The sequence below is a fragment of the Solanum tuberosum genome, unplaced genomic scaffold (genome assembly GCF_000226075.1).
Source record: "Solanum tuberosum cultivar DM 1-3 516 R44 unplaced genomic scaffold, SolTub_3.0 scf00244, whole genome shotgun sequence".
NCBI classification, from domain to species: domain Eukaryota; kingdom Viridiplantae; phylum Streptophyta; class Magnoliopsida; order Solanales; family Solanaceae; genus Solanum; species Solanum tuberosum.
In genome coordinates, this window is record NW_006239181.1 from 90,986 (window position 1) to 108,006 (window position 17,021).

The window sequence follows — 17,021 nt, forward strand, 5'->3', positions numbered from 1 at the left end:
ATACCTATGTAAGTTTGATTGTCCCAATATCCTCGTCAATGCTAATGCAAAAGTTACTAGTAATTGAAAATGAAATAAAGACGTTGAATTATTTACTACAATCATGTGGAAAATAATGGTCTCGGATGTTACATTACATAAGTTGGAATAATTTCACATGAGTTGTGAATATCTCAAAGAAAAATTCTAGTAAATTCATGATTCTTGCATTTACTGATTTAGAGTCTATTTGAATCGACTTGTTTTAAATATTTTATATTATTTGGATAAAATTCAAAAATATTTCTATATATGAATCTATAAGGTATAAGACGATGCAAACAGGTTTTTAAAATTGTTAAAGTTCACATTGGTTGTGAGAGTGAATTGTGGTATCCTTATACGGTTTTGATCGATCCTTTTCTTATGAGCTAATTTTTAGATCTAAGTTAAGTGCAAAAGTCACATCTTCACGTGGTATCAAAATCAGATTCATCAATCCATATTGTTATATTTGTCAATGTTGGTCACTTGTAATTACCCCCTCTAGTTGAGTGTTGAAGTCTCATATTTGTTGAGGTATATATCATTTTGGGCAATTCTTCAATTAATAGCTACATTTTGGGTTGAGTTAGGCGCAACACCATCATATTATCCCAAAATCATGAATGTTTATATGAAATCCTACTAAATTTGTGTAAATGGTTTCTACAAAGCAAGTAAAATAGTTTTTCTCCTTGCAAACCAATGCTAATGACTTGGGATGTAATTACCAATTTTTGGTAAATTAAAAATCCAAGAATTGAGACAACATGTATGAGTGAAAACATAGATTTCCAATTCACGTTATTTTTGTCAGTGCTCGTCCTTTCTTCTTCTGCAATTCTGTTAAAGTAGAAACATAAATTTTCATATAAATCAATGGTGGTCCTCGTACATCAATATGGTCGTAGGAAAAACAGTTGCTACTTTTTTTCCCATTTTCAACTTAATGGTTATGGGTTGTGCATATGGGATATTCCAAAAAGTCTGCCTAATAGGCCCAACTTTCATTAGACGTATTAGATGCTTGAAAGTAACAATTGATACAATATGGTTAACATCAAGCAACACATTTCATATAAATAGTCTTCAAATTTTGGGGGTGGTGGGGTTGCCTTTGTCTCTATGCTTGTTATTTCTCATTTATTATGGAATGGAGGGATATAAACATTCGAGAATTCGATTTGTTAAATCGAACCTTTTCCCATAAGTAGAGGTAACCTTATTTTTCAAGACAACAAACAAGACAGATTGGTGTTTTACCTTGGATGCTCTAGTCCTTTTCAGTCTCTCTGTAACAGTTTCTTTAAGCTAGTAGTGGGGACTCATCCTTGTGATTGCACAATCATTTCTATCTTCAAAAAAGTACATCTTCCTATACCATAAAAAAGACAAGAAGAGTCTTAAAGCTTATGTATAATACTGTAGAAGGACTAATTGATGTGCTTAACAAGATAATTAGTAATCATCACACAATGAAATATAGTATCTAATCTTACACATTATGTATGTAAATCTGCCACTTAGCTTGTTGCTTACGCAAACAAGAAGCAGTAAACGAAATACAAATCCTTGTTGTAAGATATAATAAGATATTGAAAACAATATCTCAGTTGATCTGGGATGTAAAAGAATACAAATGATGTAACTATCTATCCTGGCTTAAAGAGCCAAGTTACTATGAATTTGAGAGGTTTATGGTTGTGAAGCAGCAATATAGATGGAACTGGCTCCAGAACCACCATGAGAATGCTCAATAATCACATTGTCAGAGAGTTCATCGCCAAGCATCTCCCATACACTGCTATGCAGATAGTTCCTGAAAACACGATAATGCTCATAGACACCACCTTCTACAGTAATAATGCTAATCCTATTAGAAAGTCTGTCTAGTTTCTTTACAATCCCTATGATGCCAGCTCCAACTAAGCGAGCTCCACGTTCTGCTACAACATCACAGATCTCTGCAACTAGTTCTCTTGCCATGGTTGTAGAGTTAGTTATCTGCAATCAGCAGACTGCTAATTAGCAAGTGTAGCAAGCAAAAATCTGTAAGCATAATCTACTTGTATGTAATGCATGAAACCGCCTACACAAAAAGCACTTTAACTAGAGAAATCACGTACTTAACCCCCTCCTGTGCTACAAAAATGAAAAATAGTAATGGAGAAACTGCAAGAACATTTACTAGCAAATTACTTAAATTTGACAATTCTGCTTTAATTGCCCTACCTCAAAAATTTCTCCAAGTTTCTCATCAATTATTTCATAATCCTCTGAAGTGTCTTGATGCATAGCAGCCATATCGGGGGACCTGCCAAGAGCTATAGTCAATAATAGAAATCATAGCATGACAGTAATTATGTCAATTACAAATATGGAGTTCTAAAATGCCATTTGTTTCAAGTTGATTTTTGATATCTGTCCTTATTAGACACAAAGATGGAGAAAACATTGCACATCCAGGCTGCTTGGTTGGTAGGGCAATTTCCACAAAGAAAGAGGAAAAATGCAACATTTCAGTACAATTGATGGGGATAAATTCATTTTAAAGGTAGTTTCGGAAAAGAAAGAAAGAAAAGCTGTAGTTGAGTTTTTAAAAAAATAACCATAAGATCCCAAGCATTGTATATGTCTCTGATTAAAAAAATAATCTATGTTACCTCAACGTATATGGAATTGCTAGCTTAGGTGGTACAATATCTCCAAATAAAGCTGATTCCTGAGCCATCTTTAATAAGACTCTTCTAACAGTTTCTCCTAAATATGTACCTGAAATAAGCTTCTCAAATATCTGAAGACAAAATGAGATTAAGGAGTTAATGTAGTTCATAGAGATCACAGGGAACCTGAGGGGACAGAAAAGTTTAAGTATCCACCTGGCTACCAGGATATGAACTTTCAGCATCTAACAATGTATCAAACTCTGTAATTGGAAGATGGGAGGATCTAAAATTCCCCCACTGGGTATTAATTGCCTGCACAACCAAGGACTACAGTGAATCATTGCAACATTTTATAGAATGGTATACTTAGAAATGTTGTCACCAGAATTTACTATTTCTTCTGGTTTTGGAGTCTGATCAGGCCATTTTACGACGGATTGTGCTGATTCTATATAAGCCGCATTAGTGCCCATCCCTAGAGTGACTGCAGCCACACTCTCTTTACTGTAATACCTTCCTCCAGCCAAAACTCCAATAGTATCATCAACCTACATAATTGCAACCCAATGTTTTAATAAAGATTCTATGTAAATAAGTGCACTATTTCTGCTGTACTAAAAGGGAAGATCCGCTTATACCAGGGCAAAAACTCGCTTATCAACACTGTGCTTCTCCATGGCGCTATTGATTTCATTCAACAACTTGTTCCCTGCCTGAGATTACGACGTAGTAACATATTCATGTGAAAACTGTGAATCAATAATTATGGCTTGCAAGTGTGGAAAGGAAAGTAGAAAGACTGAGCGAGCCATTGTGCTTGATAACCATGTACACCTAAATTTCTTTTCTTGTAGTTAAATCTTTGCAAATATGTTGATTGTTTTCAAATTCCAAATGCACAAAAAATATAGTATTTTTTGTTTCAGAAAATCTCGGTCCATTAGAGAAAAGATATTTAAATCTACTTAGGTATAGAAAGACTCAACTGCATCTCCTAATAATGAATCCTTCCACGTAATGGCTGTTTCCTTGGAGGCAGCTACTTCTGCAATTGTAGGTGATACTGTGAATCCAAGATTTTTTTCTCCTCCTTGTAAACCTTCACTATGCATGGAGATGAATTTTCCAAGCTCCACAGTTATCCAATCAAATAATTCCTGAAAGAGGTTCAAAAAGAAGACTTCAAACATATAGCAATAATTAACATCATATATAGTTTTGACACTACTTGACTGGCGAAGACTATTAGTCAGAAACTGCGTCACACGACTCTATGTCACCTTAACAAAGTTTCAGCCGTAAAATTTTCTAACAAACATCAAAAGAAACTTATTACGGTTTTCAAGATTTGATGAAATTAAAAGAACATAGAAAAAAAAAAAGAGGACAGTAAAAAAATCAATTTAACAATAACAAACCTATATGGCCACATTAAGTTTATGACCAATGCCATTTTTCATATCTAATTTCAGTATTTAGGAATGACCACAATAAGTGACACGAAAATCATCTAATAAAATAACTGTAATCTTAAATGCTTCACAAACTTTAGATTAATTGAAATGACTGCATTCTTTGTATGCACAATTGATGCTTACTTTAACTTTTTAACACAAACTTAAATTTAGTTTAAATATTTTATGTAGAAATGAAAATAACATAGTTGCAACTTGCAGTAGTATCAGTATCCTACAAATTTTTAAATATAGTAAATCAAATTAAAATTTTATAATAACTTTTGGCTATGTCATACCTACAAGTAGTACTTTTAACATTCAAAGATGTAAATTCTTAAAACGATACAGATAAGACATCAAAATTCAGTATTCAGCTTACAGAATTTGTAATGCTACTCATATCCTAAAACAATTAGGAAAAAAATGGAAATTCACCAAAACAAAACTAGTCATGAACACATTGAATGAAATTATTATGTTTAACATGTTCCACCATTTCTTTCTTTTGAAGGCGACCTATTCTATTGAAGGAGCAGGTCATTAGAATAGGTTACACTCTTTGTAGCTCTTCATTTACACTGTAAGTTCGAAATCATAAGGATCTTATTCATTGTAGTTTAACCTACTTGACTTAGAAGTTTTTGTTATGACTTGTAAAGAGATAATTAAACTATCAAAACTTTTACTTCAATTCATAAAGTTTGATTACCCAGCCTGGCTGCATCTATAATAATCTCAATTTGATAATGTTGAAGGGAGTATTTCTTATGTCAGAGTTGTATTGACAGAGAGTTAATCATAACCCATAGTGAGTATTTAGAATCTTTCACCAGTCAAAAAGAACTACGGAGGACATCTTATATTTCTAAAAGTTTGGTGAATTAGGAATTTCATCATATAAACACTTATTTTAATCAAATATATTTCGTACAATTGAATAAGACCTATTGCTATGAAGTACCAAAAAGTTAAATTTCTAAGAGCACACGGCATTATACATACCTGGGAGCTGGCCTCTATTATGTTGGGAGGAATTGGAATTTCCTGTCTGTATAGATCCGAAATGGGTTCACTTCTTCCTCCAATACGTGACATGGGTGCATCTCTTCCTCCAAGTCGTGCTTGAACAATGATGAAATTAGTTCCGCGAAGATTAATCCCATAGAATAGACCTTTCTCATCACTGGCATTATATATATACACACAATTAATGATGAGCATTTTCCTAACTATAACAAAGTTTTTCAGTATAGTAGTACTATGCACTTACTGACTTCAAATTCAATATCCACATCTAGAGAAAATGATCAAAATAGTCCTTCATGTATAGGGTTTGAATTATTTTGGCCCTTTATCTATACCATCTTATCAAAATAGTCCTTAATGTATACATAAAAAGTATCATTTTGGTCTAACCCTAAAAACTAACTGAAAACATAATTCTTTTTTGGTTAAGTTTAACTGTGGGTCCCACAATCTTCTTCCTCCCTCTTTCTTCCCCCATTGCTTCTCCTTCATGTTCAAAAAAAAGAACACGAAGGAGAAGCAATGGGGAAGAAACATAAAAAAAATTGTTAAGAGCCTCACTGTTCAAACCGGTACTCTTAATTCTCACAAAATTAATATACATATATAAAATCCATTTCTGTTGTATGCATGAAATTTAGGGGAAAATTAATGAAGTAAAATTAAAGTTGTGTAGATGTAAAGATAATTGATGAAGATCCAGTACTATAAATTAAATTTCTGCATTGGAATTGATCTCGTATATAGGTGGAGAATCAGGAGAAGGATCTACCAAGTACCAGAGGTCTCTGTCGATGCCGGCAAGTCCTCCGACGCCAGGTACGCCGACAAATATATCGCCCACGATATGGAAAGAGAATTTACGGAGGAGTGTTTTTAACCCAGGGAGCAATTTAGCTACATGAAGGAGAAGCAATGGGGAAGAAAGAGGGAGGAAGAAGAGTGTGGGTCCACAGTTAAATTTAACAGATTTTTTTTATGTTTTCAATTAGTTTTTAAGGCTAGGACCAAAATAATACTTTTTATGTATACATCAAAGACTATTTTGATAAGATGGTATAGATAAATGACCAAAATAATTCGAACCCTATACATGAAGGACTATTTTGGTCATTTTCTCTCCACATCTACTTAAAATTGAATGCAAATTTTAACTTCCATGTGGATTTTCATTTATATCAATTAATTAAATTAATCTCAAAATCTATCAAAAACACCCAACCTAATTATTAGCATATTCTCTTTCCCAAATCCTCAGTGTAAATTTATATTGAAGGAAAATGTAATCAACAATAGAGAATAAACTAGAAATGAAAAGTGTAGTAGGTACCCATTTGGGAGTGAAGGTAAGCAAGAAGGAAACATTTGAAGGGTGGATTGAGTTGAAGTTAGACCAGCGTGCATCTGAGCAACGAGATCATCAACAATTTGCCATAATTTAGGAACAGGGGTTGCACATTCTCTTGCGAATTTTCGGAGGATGCGTTGTGCATGCCTCCACCGTTGCTCGCTACGTCGCTTCCATTGCCTCACCAAAAGCACCGCCGCTACGACGGTGGAAACCGTTGTCACTGCTGCCAAAACCACCACATCCTTCTTCATTGATCTCTACTTCTTCCTCTTTCTATTAGGTAATTTTTTATAGTTCGTCGTTTCTCTACGGCAATGCATGTCAATTTTGTTGATCAAAGATAACTGAACCACGACATCCATGGAAAGAAGAACGAGTTTCATGAGTAAATTGAGGAGGAGGTGACAAAAATGGATTGACCAAGTCAAACTTTTTTTTAATTAGTGATTAAGATAATTGAGATCTAAAATGTAATATTTAAAAGTTCTAAACTTTAAAAAATATTCAAAATAAACCCAATTTTTAATTTCAAAATGTTTGAAAAGTTTTCCATCTCTTCTTAAATTTCAAAATTTAAAATCTCTTTCAAGATTTCTTTCTTCCTCTTCTTCCTTCTTTATTTCTCTTTCCAGATTTCTTCTTCTTCTTCTTCATTTCTTTTTCTCTTCTTCCATTTACTTGTTCTTCTTTGTTGTTGCTATCATTATCGTTGTCGTTCATTATTTTTTATCACGTTTTTTCTTTCTCTTGTTGGTTCTATTTCACAAACTAATTTGATTTAATTTTAAAATTTTTGAAGTGGAAGTTATTGAATTGTTTTTTTGTAGAAAATCAAGCAACAACTGAAGTTGTCGCAATAACTGCTGAAGTTATTGTAGCAATTGTTGAAGTTGTTTCAGCAACCGCTAAAGTTTGCTCAACAACTGTTGAAGTTATTGTAGCAACTGTTGAAGATTTTTCAACAATTGCTCAAGTTGCTGCAACAATTACAATAATTGTTGTAGCAAGGGAGGTAAAAAAGAGGATGGTAGAGTGGCAAATGAGATGTTGGTGATGACAACGAAGGTGGAGGTGATGATTGTTGTGGAGGCAGAGGTAGAGAAGAAGGTGGCGGCAACAATGGTGGTAAAAGAGGAAAAATAAGAGAGTGGTGGCAATGGAGGAAGAACTGATGGTTGTGGTAGAGGAGGAAGTGGTGACGACATCGGTTACGATGGCAACAGGGGAGGGGATGTCAGCGGCAGAAGGGTGGAGAGAAGGGAGGGTGTGGAATTAAGGAAAATAGGGCTTTTATGTAAATAATATAACTTGAGGGTTTTAAAATTAGTGTCATTAGCACTAATTTTAAAATTGTCACCTCTACTCAATAATTAAAACTTGTCACTTTTTCTTCATTTTGAAACTCTTTTGTCACCCTTAATTCATTAGTGGCTAAACTGTTTAGCGAGTGTATGATCCACTATAGTCTGGGTCCAGTCTAATCCGTACCGAACTACAATTGTGGGCTTTTGGGCCCAATTATTGTTACATCTATCATAGAAATGATGGAGCTTTGGCATTTTTAGCCAATTTATGGATGCTCAAATAGGATTTTCTTCAATTAATTAATAAGAAAAATGTGTTATTGTGACACTTAAATGTGATTGATATTAACGTTAATGAATAATGTGTAGTCCATAATTCACAAAATTTGATTTTATACATTTGTTGAAGCAAAACAATAACTTTCTCAAATAAGCAAATCATTAAGTAGTTTGCTATATTTGTCTGGTCAACTAACTACTTGATCAATATTGAACTGAGTGCAAAGACGGAGAATCTTAATAGCTAAGTTATATTGGTTAAACTATCTTCTTGGTAAGCTCCACCTTGTAATTTCCTCCCCATTTTCCTTTTCTTACCTCCAATTTAACTAAAATGAAACAAAGAGTAATTACATACATTATAATTATGTTATGAGAAAATAAACGTATCACTATAATTACTAAACTATGTAATTACATAGTTATATGTTTCCTAGAATTTCCAAATAATTTTTAAATCAAGATTGACAGGAATAATTTCTTATTTTTTTTAAAGTTGTTCAACTTTGAGACAAAAAAGGATTCGTATTATCCCATTAAATGATGCATTAACCGTCCAAAAAAGCAAAATAAATGAACAGGGAATATGATTAAAAAATTAAATAAATGTGAAGCATCAGGGAATAGTATTATAGTAACTTTTTGAGTTGATTTTCAAGTAGGGGGTGCTAAGGAATTCCAAGTCTTCTCTACTATTTCACTTACTAAAAGGTAATGGTAGTTCATCAAGTTTTTCTACTACTACTTTTCAAACATTTGAATTATATTTCTTCCTTTATTTGATTCAAGTAAAAGAAGAAGTTGAAACTTTTTGATGTTCTAATTTGGACAACGTTTAGTCAAATGGAAAAAAGAGCTTCATAAAGTTAAGTAAGACTATCGTATATGCTTTTAGGATAGAATACATAAAAATAAATACCCTAAACTATTCATGAATTATAATTTTAATATTCAAATGGGTGTTATTGGGGTTAATTTCATCGATGGTCACTAAATTTACTTTTTTGTAACACCAAAATCATAAAAAAATAATTTGTAACACTAAAGTCAGTAAACTATGTATTAGTTACCTAAAAAAATTTAAATTACCCAGAAGTCAAATTTTCGACACCAAAAAATAATGTCATCACCGTAGCATAATTCTGCCACTATGTACACATTAACTGGGAATTTTTTTAACTAATAATTCAAAATTACCTATGTTTTGAGTTCACTCATATTGCGTATAGAGAAAATTTATGAAGGATATTACGTTGTTATAGAAATATAATTTCGTAGAACGGAGTGGAAAATTTAGGATCACATTAGTTATTTTGTTGGCAATAGAGTTTCAGATGGTGTAAGAGAAACATTTAGGCAAGGTGTGTGTGTGAGTATTGTTTTAATTTCTTACTGTCTGTTTTTTTTTTAAATTTCCATTAATTCTTTTTTTAGAGTGTTAGAGCTTGAGCTGGGGGTCTATCGAAAACAACCGCTTTAAGATATCTCATTTTGATGTTAGACTACATTGAATATGTTGTTGTTGTATGTGTGCGGGTATTGAAACTCCTTAGAAAGACCATTGTAGTGAATTATCTTAGGGGATTTTTGTTGGCACGATGGAAGAGTACACCTAAGAAATTTGTCTATCTTCTTTGATTGTGCAAATTTATAGCTAGGATTGAGAAGAACGTGCATGCTACTAATTTCTTTAGAGCACTCATATTTATGGATTTTTATGTGTTATTTAAGAAGTTACAAGAAAAAACACTACTTGTTAAATTTTCTTTCCCTATCGCTGTGTATTATGCGTCAAATTTACAGAACTAACAAGAATGACACTATTCATATTCATATTCATATACCCAAATTAGAGACGATAAGAGGTTTCCACTAATTAACACCAATAAACATGTACTATTTATTACACCATCAACATAATTAAACAAAAACAATTGTGGAGTAGTATACAACAGAAGGCCAAAAATTAGTTACCTAAAGCCCAAAAACAGACAACATGTATGGGCCTGTAGCTAGCAGTCCCCCAAAGGAGAACAAGAAAATGACTACTTACTGGAGCTCCATGACTTGTCAAAAAATAGGGAGTCAGCCTCATTTGTCAAAAGCACAACTGGGGCTATTGTGATCAAACAGGTCCCAACTTTGTGACCCGAAAAAAAGAAACAAAAAACAATGCCCCAGTCCACAATAGTGAAAACCTTTTACCCAAAACCCAAGTCGATCATGAAACCCACCCTCACATTAATCTAAATTTTACACTGTCCCTTTGAAAATTAGCTTTTGAAATTCTTCTCTATGCAACTAGAGACATGGCTTATTCATGGCTATTGATAACCTTCATTATAGATAAACGTATTTTGTTCGCGACATTATCTGTTGTCATGTTCAACTGATGATCCATCTGTTTCAAAAATAAAATAAAATCTTATTAGCAAAATAGTAACACAATTGGAGTAGCTAATAGTTGTATGAATTTCGAAAGATTAAGTTAGTACCTGAGCAACAATAGTTATGTGTGTTGTATCATAACCAAATGGGATGACACTGCTACTAGTAATAGTGAGATGAAACATTTCTACTTGGCTGAATATTTCCTTTATTATTCCCTCTTGCTTTTTGCAACTAACTCTAATCAGGACATTTCCATCTGAAGCTCTAACTTCAATATCTGGGACGACTGATTTGTTGGAGTTTTCATTACAAGTTGAAGAATTGTCATAATTTGAGAGCAAACGACTTCTCTTAACTGCTACTACTGGTTCCTTATTAGCTTCTTCGTCGAGCCTTTTTACTTGTTCTTCAAGTTGTTTTATATATGTAATCGCATCTCCAAGTATTGATGCCTTATCCAACTGTTGGAGATCAACAAACACCGAAAAAAAAACATAATCAATCCCAAGTAACACTATTATTTTAGAATTTTATGTACAATATTTTCATATACAAAGTGGAGGGAAGATGTGAAGCCCTTAATTAATTAGATTCTTTTCTTAAAAAAATTAAAGCACACTACATATCTCAAGATTTTGCAGTAGCTACAAAATCTCATATATAAAACTCGTGTTGATCATGCTGCTAGATCTATTTAATTAAGCTTATCTAAAACTAGATATACTCTATATTTTCTATTGACTTGTAAATCTTTAACAAGAGCTAAAAGACTCCTAAAAATATAGGGCTCAAATCAAATGTACTAACATGACTAAAAGTTGTTGCTAATTACTAATAGCATATATAGATCTTATTCTTCATTTTCTCTTATTTGTGGTCAATGGAAAGAGATACTTCCAAAAAAGATTTCCCCTACCCAGCTAATAGTTACATTAAAATGGCTAAAGAGGTAAGAAAAAACTAATTTAGGAATAGTACCTTCTTTAGGTTAGGGATGAGGGTGGAGAGAGTTACGAAGTACTGCGTGAGTCGTTCTCTTCTCTTTCTTTCAGCCAAAACGTGGTCTTGAGCCTGCAAAGGCGTTCTACTATAATTCATCTTCTTCGTCTGAGAAATATCATCAGCGCCAAATCCCATGGCCTGGAACAGTTGCTTACTATCATCGTAATCAGAATCAGGAGAAGTATTTGATGAGGAGAAGTTTAAAGTAGTTCCTGATGGAATCTCAGTCTTAACAGATGTATTCAAATTTTCAAAGTAGTTTTGGGCAGTAGTAGTAGGAGTGGCTGATGGCGAATTGGAGTTGGAAAAGGAAATAACACTGGGGGATGAAGAAGGTGGAGAAGAAAAAGTGGTATTATTCTGGTAAATTGCTTTTGTTGAACTGCAAAAGGCTGGTTTCTCCTCAAATATTCCAGCAGCAGCCTGAGAAGCTTGAATATTATCGAAGGTGCAAGAGGTAAATAGGTCATTATTGAATGGAAAATCATCAAATGTGGCCATCATCTGGCCGTGATCAGTGTATTGAAGATCATTCATATTCATAACATCCTGTATTTGTCAAATAAAATGTTACTAATTACTAATCCACAAGGTATCTATAAAAATTCACAGGGAACATTCGCGAAAAAAAAAAAAAAAAAGGACTAGGTAGATTAGTACATGCTCATATATATATTATTTTGTCTTACCATTTCAGACCACCAGGTAGCTGATGAAATATCCATTGTTGAGGAGATGTATATATCTTTAATGATTAGATCGTGCCTATTTAAATAGATTCCAAAATCACAATTAGTATATTTGAGGAACACTGATTAAGCGTCGGAAATTAACGCTTTTGGTTTCAGATGTTGTCTGTCAACAATTCTTGTGTGTTTTATACCTGTACTTGCTTGAATTATTGTGTTGACTGGAAAGAAAGTAAAAGAAAAGAGGAAAAAGATTGAAAATCAATTTAAATATTGTGTTCTCACTGTCTATGATTATTGCTCTTTAGAAATACTAATACATAAAATATTACAAGTAATAGGGCACGTGTGAAAAAGGAAGCTTCAATTTTCTCTCTCTTGATTCAATTAATCAATGGAAATAAAATAGAGTTTATATTATGATACTTCCGACTTAATTTAATGTGACTTGCTTTCTTTTTTAGTGAGTTTAAAAAAGAATGATATATTAACAGTAAAATATTTATTTTATCATTAATGAAATGATTTACAATCCCATAAATTTCTATCATTCATTTTGGACCACAAGTTTTAAAAATATTCTTTTCTTTTTCGAATTAAACTACTTCACATAAAATGGAACGGAGAGTGTATAATAATTGGGGGAGTCCGTATTAACTTTTTGACCACTCTCGTCCCTTAACCAAACCGGGATTTACCCACCCACGTCTTTTGTTGGCAGTAGCGGTTCATTTTTGAACCCGAGTATTTTGCGCGTACCCGTGTGAATACACTACTTCCCTTATTTAATTTGTTGTATTGTATATCCTAATTGTTAGTAGAAATTATTTAAATATTGGGAAATGAAATATAATACTTAGTAGTAAGGGTAAAATAAGTATAAAATGATAATTTATTTTTTAATTTATCAATTAGATAAGTCATAGTGAATATAGTATATTTTTAGTATATTAGAAAAATAAAAGTAAACGGATGGAGATCAAACTTTAATTTGTAATGAATTTTTAGTTTTAGTCTATCCTAAAAAATATTCGTTATATATTTAGAAATAATTATTTTAAAAAAATTATCATTTACTTTCACTAATTAACAATACCCACACAAACATTTATAGTTTGTTTTTGAACTACGTTTTTTTTTGTTAACTATGGTGATTTGGGTCAATTTTTATGCCTATGTTGATTGATTTTATAAGATACTTATTATCTTTCCCTAACATAGAGATTAAATTATTGTGTCATCAATATTGTAACAGATGAGAAAAATAATTTAATATATATTTTGTGGATTAGAATTTAACTCAATTCATGGAGTGCTAAATCGTACACTTAGTGCAAGCATGCAAAATACAAAGGGCTATACTCTTTCTTTTTAAGCTTTTTGTTCTATCAAAATACATCATAAAATAAAACGAAGAAGTTAGGCTCGTTTGCTAAAAAAAAAATAGTATTAAAATGATTACTCGGTCATTGAATTGTTTTTTCAAAAGAAACTTTGGCCTCATACCCGATGCTTCATATATTATAATAAAGGTATGGTTTATTTAACACGTCATAATTAATCACCTTATTTGGTCTTCCCGTGTTTTAATTAAGACTTATAAAAGTTCAACTTGAAAGGGCATTGTAAGCAAAGATCATGTATCTAATTTGTGGATATCCAATTCAATGCTTATGACTTTTAAGTTTCCGAATTTTTCAATTAATGAATATTTATCATTACGTATTTTTGATTAAATTTCACAACTTTTCCAAATCCATGTTGCAACCTTATGAAGATTTTCCAAATCCATAATTATTATTAGAGAGGGATAGTAACACTTAATTATATCCTTATTATTTAAATAATTAAAATATGTGTTTTTTATCCCTTTAAGTATGTAGAGAATATGCTATATTTGTACTATTTTTTGAAGTTTGTTAACTTCAAATATGATGTAATAATATAAGTTTTAATTACATGATACATGAATTATCAAATGATGGAATATTTAATAATTCAGAAAATTTGAGAAATTCATATGAAGGGGAATTCAAAGTGCAAATTTTCAAGTAATTAAAGTAAGATGTACTTAATTAGATATCATAAAGACTAATATAAAAATTTACATAACTGAGGGACCAAATAAACCATAAAGTATTTTCAATCTCTCGCGCGTAACGCGATGGCCGGCAGGTTAAATGTATATTATTATTATTATTATTATTTTCACTCCAAAATTATTTATCTTTTGCTCGAGTTGGTATTAGCAACTGAGTATTTTATAGAGGCAAAAAAAAAAAAAAAACTTTAATGTGGATCGATCTTTTGAAGATTGTGGTCACCAACTTCATTTGAACAAGAAAGAGCTGTAGTCTGTAATTTATTTGTAGAAAAACTAAGGCAGGTTTTATTTAAAATAACTATTGACGCCGCAATACCTATTGGTCATTAGCACAACCAAAACTTAAAAGTTTATCGGTATTATTAATTAATTAAGATGCTAATAAATTAAGCCAACCAATTTACTTTAGGTTTCTCTCCAACGGCATTTGTTGACGTTGGGGTGTCGTCACTGCGATTATCTCCATTATGTTGGTTTTAATTATTTAACAGGTGGTTTTATTTCACTTCCATAATAGATTTCTTTTAAGTTATCACAACTGTAGTTGGTTGATAATCAAAGGCGCAGCTAGGTAGGGTTTATGGGTTCGGATGAATCCAATAGCCAGGAGCGGAGCCACCTTATACTAAGGGGTTCATCCAAATCTCCTTTGGAGGAAAATTATCTTATTTATACATGGTTAAAATAAATTTTTATGTATATATAGTAGATGTCGAACCCCCTTCGGCTACTTCGTCTGTCTATTTCTATAGATTTTGAACCCCTTTATTGAAAATCCTCGCTCCGTCACTGCCAATAGCTTTTTCATAGATCTTGTATTTGTACTAAAAATTATATATATATAGGCGCAACTAGGTGGGGTTCATGAGTTCGGACGAATCCAATAGTTTTTTCATAGATCTTGTATTTGTACTAATATATATATATATATAGAAGGAGATGTTTTTCATGCTAGAGTTGTGGGTTCGAACCCTCCCTCATTTTTTTAAAAACGAATTTAGAACTCTCAGACTCTTAATCCTGACTCCGCATATGTTGATAATTAAAAATTCTTTATTCTGAAAATGACTATTAATTGTCATTATTTCTCTAAAATTAACATCGCTTTATTATAACTATGACAGCATTTTTGTCTTTTTGTCCTTTTTTATAAACTTGGGGTCTTAATCATAAGTTCGTTAACCCACTAGCTTATTTATAATAAAAAATGGATAAATAATATTTATCGAGAAAATTAATGGAAAGATAACTAATAGCCTACATGTTAATTATCTGTTAATACGGTTCTATTTTCCAAGATCGATTGAAATTGGTGTCAATTTACCATCGATCCTTTAGCTTAGACTCCCTCTAGTCCATAATAAATAATTTTTGAGCCATTTTTTAATACTTAAAATAAGTTAATTGGTCAATATTTAAGAGAGTTATTTTAAATCTCTTTCATTTTTGCTTTTCATTTATATTTTCTTGGTGATAAGTTCAACACAGTTAATTGCTTATATTTATGATTTTACTTTGAATTATTCTATTTTCAAGAATAGTTTGAGAATAATTAAAAGACTAAAAGTGAAAAGTGGTGTTCAATTAATATCCTTTTTTTTTGTTTTAATGAATATGCATTGCCTCAGAAATTTAGTACTCCTTCTGTTCCTTTTTAGTTATCACAGTTTTTTTTAGAATCAAATGATAAGAACTTTGACTAACATTTTACGATATATTTTTTGTATGATTTTTAAATATTTAATTTTTAGTTTAAAATATCGAATTAATGTAAACTAATTTAACTTTAAAAATAAATCAAATTAACTTTCGAAATTCCCAACATAACAACTAAAAAAACAGAGTGAGTATCTTTTTCCCTCACTTTTGGCAAGTAAAATCAAGTATATTTCAACCAGTGGCAATTTCATTAATTTCCTTTTTAACTAAAGAGTATTTAAATACTTTAATGTCCCCGTTTTGAAGGGTTTTTTGTCGGTTCTTTTGTACAACACTATTTGAATCTTCTTTTTGGATTGACAAAAATATGAATAATTAGGTCATTAGGAAGGCCATTATCCTTAACTAGGGGAGGTTCAGCTGGTAATCTCGTCCTAATCCCAAAAGTTTAATGGGTCATTAAGTGAAACTTATCTCTCAATATCTAACCATATAGATACTAGGATATATAGTATTTATTTTTAGATTTCTAATTGGATATCAGCTGAGTACTATCCTTTTTATTATAAACTAGATAATGTTGCCCGTGCTATGCACGGGCCCAATAATATAAATGGTATATTTTGGGGATAATGACCGAGTTTTTGAAGCGATTGTTTGCGTGGATAAAGGTATAAGTTTTTTATCACAAACCTGTACTTTCTTTGATGCTATTTAAGGCATAATAAGACTACCCACATACAACATTTTTGAAATATTTTATGTTGTCAATTATCATGATTTATAGTATTTTTACGATAGATTCACTTCAAGAATCAGTGGAATTTTTTCAAAACATATTTTATATTATCAATTATCATGATTTATAGTATTTTTACGATAGATTCACTTCAAGAATCAGTGGAATTTTTTCAAAACATATTTTATATTATCAATTATCATGATTTATAGTATTTTTACGATAGATTCACTTCAAGAATCAGTGGAATTTTTTCAAAACATATTTTATATTATCAATTATCATGATTTATAGTATTTTTACGCAATTTTTAAATATAAAAATAAATAAAAA

At 31.6% G+C, this 17,021-nt stretch overlaps 2 protein-coding genes across 2 annotated transcripts; both read right to left on the minus strand.

Moving 5' to 3' along the window:
* Positions 1 to 1,449: 1,449 nt before the first annotated feature.
* On the minus strand, positions 1,450 to 6,812 carry LOC102584320 (probable hexokinase-like 2 protein). The gene is made up of 9 exons (XM_006357682.2): positions 6,501 to 6,812; positions 5,147 to 5,327; positions 3,674 to 3,844; positions 3,326 to 3,400; positions 3,080 to 3,235; positions 2,901 to 2,999; positions 2,685 to 2,815; positions 2,254 to 2,335; positions 1,450 to 2,025 (listed from the first exon to the last, which is right to left on the minus strand). Exons 1-9 carry the CDS (start codon positions 6,770 to 6,772, stop codon positions 1,717 to 1,719), a joined length of 1,476 nt encoding a protein of 491 aa, XP_006357744.1. The 5' UTR covers positions 6,773 to 6,812; the 3' UTR covers positions 1,450 to 1,716.
* Positions 6,813 to 9,956: 3,144 nt separating this feature from the next.
* LOC102584661 (transcription factor bHLH18-like) lies at positions 9,957 to 12,367 on the minus strand. Its single transcript, XM_006357683.2, has 4 exons — positions 12,187 to 12,367; positions 11,474 to 12,046; positions 10,600 to 10,956; positions 9,957 to 10,505 (listed from the first exon to the last, which is right to left on the minus strand). The coding sequence occupies exons 1-4, from the start codon at positions 12,220 to 12,222 to the stop codon at positions 10,419 to 10,421; spliced, it is 1,053 nt and encodes a 350-aa protein (XP_006357745.1). The 5' UTR covers positions 12,223 to 12,367; the 3' UTR covers positions 9,957 to 10,418.
* Positions 12,368 to 17,021: the final 4,654 nt, after the last annotated feature.